The following is a 4,962-nucleotide window of genomic DNA, read 5'->3' on the forward strand; positions in this document are numbered from 1 at the left end:
TTTGTTCTCCCTGCATGATCTACAATAATAATCTGCTTTGTGTTGATATTTACTGCTGTGTTGCTGACAATTACCTGAAAGAGAAGTTGGGGTGCTTCACTGGGCTGGAAAAAGTTTAGCTAAATCAGAAAGCAGGTCGAATTAAGCAAGTTTATTCTATATCTATAAAAGGCTACATTGACTCATGCAGGCACAATACATATAAAGATTTCACTGGCGCCAATCGCACACATGTGTTTTGATCTATCATTATAGGGAAAGGGCGAATATCAATATTAAAATATTTCTTCTGATTAATTTCCTTTCAATGTGCATGAATTCATGCACTGGGCCACTAGTGGTTTAATAAAAGCCTTGTTTAAAAGTAATTTATAATACAAATATCAATAACTATAGTAAATATTAGTTACCCGCCTTTCATTTAAATCAGATATATAAAACAAAACACAGCAATTAACAAGCAACAGCAATGACAAAGTAAATTGGAGCACTTGGTAGAAAGCCATACCTGATGAGGGGAGTAGAATTTCTTGTCACTAGTCAGGCGGTTTCCATCCATGGAATAAAGGAAGCTTCTTCTCTTGACACTGTCTTCAGATTCAGATTTGGGAAACCTGTCTCCCTCGCCTTTGTTGTTTCCTTCAAGATGCTCCCTCTGTCTTCTCTTCTTCCTTCTGTTCCTCCACTCCTTAGCACTTTTGGAGCTTAACTTTGAGGCTTCTGAGGAACTTTCCAAGAGCTCTCCCAGGCCACCTATTCCACTAAAATCTCTTGAAGCAGCTGATGCTGCTGCAACTGCCTGTTTAAAACAGAGCGAGGCACTGGTTAGAACATATGACTTTGAAAACAGTTCAGTGGTACAAATGTTGCCACCTATGGCTATTAACTATATGTGAACATGATGTCTTCTGGTCATTTCATTGTGCTTTTACTACAAGAGTTCCATTACTAATGACACAGTTTTACATACCATAAAGCAATATGCATCAGGGCAAGAAAAGTCCTGTTTGGCACATCTCCTGAAAAGATGTGCCAACTCTGTGGATATTAGCTTCATTTCAGGAGACAGTTATTCTCTTAAAAAATATCTTCTACATTTTAAAAGCAAATGTTTCTTTTCATGATTGCTGGTCTGGTTACTATTCCAACTCCATTCATAAGCGTGTTTCTTCTGAAACATGTGATTGTGAACAACTGCGTGGCATTTTTTTTCTTTCTAAATCTAGGACAAAATATTTGTGTGTTTGTGTGAACTCAAAGCATTTAAAGTGTTTACTGTTTACCTCTGGATAGAAGTTGTGGGAATGTATTGGCTAGTGTATCCTCTTACTTCATTTGAATTACATTTATTACTATAGTTCACATCTTTAGGGTCATGTTAATCCCAGAGATCAACATGATTAATTTACTGCATAGCACTTTTAATTTTAAATTCTTCAATGTTATAAATTATTATAATGAATAATAACACATGTTAACATATCAGTCAATAAGTACCTAAAATTATCATTCAAGGGTTTATGATAATTTTTCAATATTTTTCCATATTTTAGCATTAAGTACATAGTTAAGCATTTCAAATTTCTGTACATGCTAAAGAAACACAGCCAGCTCTGGGATAAAGTATGGCAAACATTTTGTATTTTTATTTATATGAATAGTATTTTTTGACTGGAAATGATATAAACATGACTAGAGAGGATATGAAACAGCAATATAGTGCATATCAAAGCTGAGTTCTCATTAAGTATATTCCTGTTTTTAAACATCATCAAGGAAGTGGAAATGATTACATTATGAGGATACTGGTTCAACTCTGTACATATGTCATTCTTAAGTATAAATAACTCTAACTTATCTACCACTTTGTTCTATCTTTACCACTAGACAGGACTTTTCTCATGTTTTGGTGCGCATTGCCTAGTATGTCACCTGACATAAAAAAACGGGGGCTCAGTTACTATTTAGTAAATAAATATGAAAAAAGGCATAATGTTGTCAGGTTTTTTTTGGACACTGATGTGGGGTTGGGGGAAGAATAAGGCATACTTAGCTTTGACTTTTCCAGATCTCAGAAGACTGTCAGAATGTATAACAGAAATGTATTTTAGGAAAGAATGAAGATAAAAGTTATAATGCTTTGACATCATGTTGTGCTTTATGTTTCCTCCTTCCCAGGGAGAAACAAACTCTCCTAAGTAGCTTCCATTTTGAATCTCATCTCAACTTAAAATATACCGTATATAGAGAAATACAAATTCTCTAGGACTAACATGATTCCAGTGATGGAATCCCTGGTACTACGTATAGTACTAAATACTTGTGTTGAGCTAAGCAACAGATAAAATGTAAGACAGATATTTGTTAATATTGAATACTATATTAATTATGGAAACCCAGGTCTAAAATTTGGTATAAGACAATGCCTAGCATTCATATGAAACATTAATTCAGAATTTGGGTATTTATAGAATTGCATATAGTCAGATAGCCAGACTTTTATTGAATTCTTGGTCATCAGTATTACTTCTAACATCATCAATGATGAAAGATGAGAAATATTACAAGATATTTTAAAATATGAATATGTTAAATATAAATATTTGTAAAATAAATGAAAAAAAGAAGGACATTTCTGTAGCAAGTTAAATATAGTTGATTATGCCTGATACACAGAATATACATAATACATACCATTGAAAGAATGGAATATACATGTATTCCTCTCTATCCAAATAAAGTCCTTAATGCACCTTTCCACTTTGAATAGACAGAAACATGCAACACAAAGTGCTAATCATTTATTGTCTCACTTGTTGTTAGAAACAAAGGAAGTGGTGGTAATATTTCTTTGCCATAATCCTGAAACTCGTGTTCATTTAAATCACTTCCGGAATTTGTTTTGCATAAAACATGATTTCCCTACCTATTCTGGGTAACAGTTGGCAAATAACTCAAAACCAAAACAGATTTCTAAGGCAACAATGGTAACCTCCCGACACAACACATTTTCTGTGTCACTCACCAACTCAAATCTGTCACTTGTTCCACTTCCAGTGATTTGATGATCCCTCAAAGGCAGATGTTTCCTGTCACCTCTCATGTCTGTGTACCTGTTTATACCTAGCTCTGTGACATGGCCAATGTCCTGTTTATTTGAAAATGGCTTGCTGAATTCTTCTTATAGCAAATAATTAATAAGTCCTTAATAATTACAAGAGAATAACATTTTCTTCTTTTAAAATATCTATGTGATTCAAAATAGGCTCTGTAACTCAGTATCTGTGTCTTTAAAATATAAAACCACATGACTGCCAGTGATTATACTGCATTTTAAACATAAAATCCAGTTTTAAAACCCTACTCAAAACTACAAGACACTGTCCTGGCCAGTGTGCTCAGTTGGCTGAGCGCTGTTCCATGCATCAAGAAGTCGCCGGTTCGATTCCTGGTCAGGGCACATGCCCAGGTTGTGGGCTTGATCCCCATGATCAGCAAATTCTAAATATATGGTTGAACTGGGTAACCAACTAACCAATTCATTGTTAAATCCCCATCTCTCACACACACATACACACAAAAAAAGCCTAAAATAAAGACCTAATATTTTATGCTGTGCATCTTCAAAGTAACTAAGTATTATTAAAAACTTCAATTTTGAAACTACAAATTCCAAGGATATACTGTCATTCAAATAAAGTTTAAAATATCTGGAGCCATCTATCTGGAAAAAAAAAAGAATCCCTATATATCAAAAAGTCACTATGTACAAAAGTTTTTTTGCACTTCTATTTCTGGCCAAGAAATAGTAACAGGGATCAGATTTACTCTCCTTCCTGAAACAATCAATAAAATGGATAGAATAAATGTAATAATGGTTTTGAAGACTGAATGAATGAGACATTGGGTAGAGTATTCAGAAGGATTTTCACTAAACAGTAGGGAATAATTAACAGTAGGGAATAATTAACCCTAAACTAAGTGCTGCCCTAATTCTACCTAACGAATCTCAAAGTTTTGAAGATGTTAAAGGATCAAACTATTTATAAGTAATGTAACTATGACTCCCAAAAAGGATCAATAATTTTTATAGAAATACAAAAATATTGAGCAACAAAAAGGTAAAATGAACAGTGTCTATAATTCAACTGAAGATTTTCGGCAATGTAAAAAAAACCCACAAAAAACCAACCAACAAAACAAAACACACACAGGAGTAGATGACCATTCATGAAGAAAATAATTAATTAAAACCATATACATCATAGATGTTAGAATTACTTGATAAGGACTTTAAACAGTTATTACAACTGTATTATATATGTTCAAAACATTAGAAACAAGGGAGATATAAAAAAGATGCAGATTGAGCTTTTAGAGATGAAAACTGTAATGTCTGAGATGGAAAATACCCTGAATGGGATTAATAGAAGACATGACACTGAAGGGGAAAAGATGATCAAGACATAGCAATAGAAACTATCCAAGCCAAAATAAACAAGATGATTCTAAAGCTCAAATGAAACTACAAAGGACCTAGAATAGTCAAAACAGCTTTGAAAAAGATAAAAATAAAGTTGGAGAATTATCACTATCTGATTGTAAGACTTATTAACCAGCTACAGTAATTAAGAGTGTGGTATTGGTGCAAAGACAGACAAATAAATAAATTTAACAGAATAGAATTCAGAAATAGACTCACATATGGAGAACTGATTTTTGACAAAGGTTCAAAGGCAATTAGAGGAGGAAGAATATTTTGTTCAGTAAATAGTGCTGGAACAATTAGATATCTATCCTATCTAATAATAGACAAACATGGTAATTAACCATACCTCAGACACGCTTCCCATTGGCTAATCAGGGTGATATGCAAATTAACTGCCAACCAAGATGGCGGCCGGCAGCCAGGCAGCTGAAGTGAACAGGAGGCTTGCTTGCTCCAGTGATGGAGGAAGCCAA

The 4,962-nt window shown here is 33.8% G+C and overlaps 1 protein-coding gene across 5 annotated transcripts in view; it reads right to left on the minus strand.

The window, feature by feature from the left end:
- The window catches only part of LOC102257654 (sodium channel protein type 3 subunit alpha), a 107,684-nt gene that overhangs the window by 52,637 nt on the left and 50,085 nt on the right, over positions 1-4,962 (minus strand). For all 5 annotated transcript variants that reach the window (XM_005859391.2, XM_014534153.1, XM_005859389.2 and 2 more), the window contains one exon: positions 509-799. In XM_005859391.2, the coding sequence (XP_005859453.1) occupies positions 509-799 (291 nt within the window). The remainder of the gene's footprint in view (positions 1-508; positions 800-4,962) is intronic.

This window comes from Myotis brandtii, unplaced genomic scaffold (genome assembly GCF_000412655.1).
Source record: "Myotis brandtii unplaced genomic scaffold, ASM41265v1 scaffold125, whole genome shotgun sequence".
Lineage (NCBI taxonomy): Eukaryota > Metazoa > Chordata > Mammalia > Chiroptera > Vespertilionidae > Myotis > Myotis brandtii.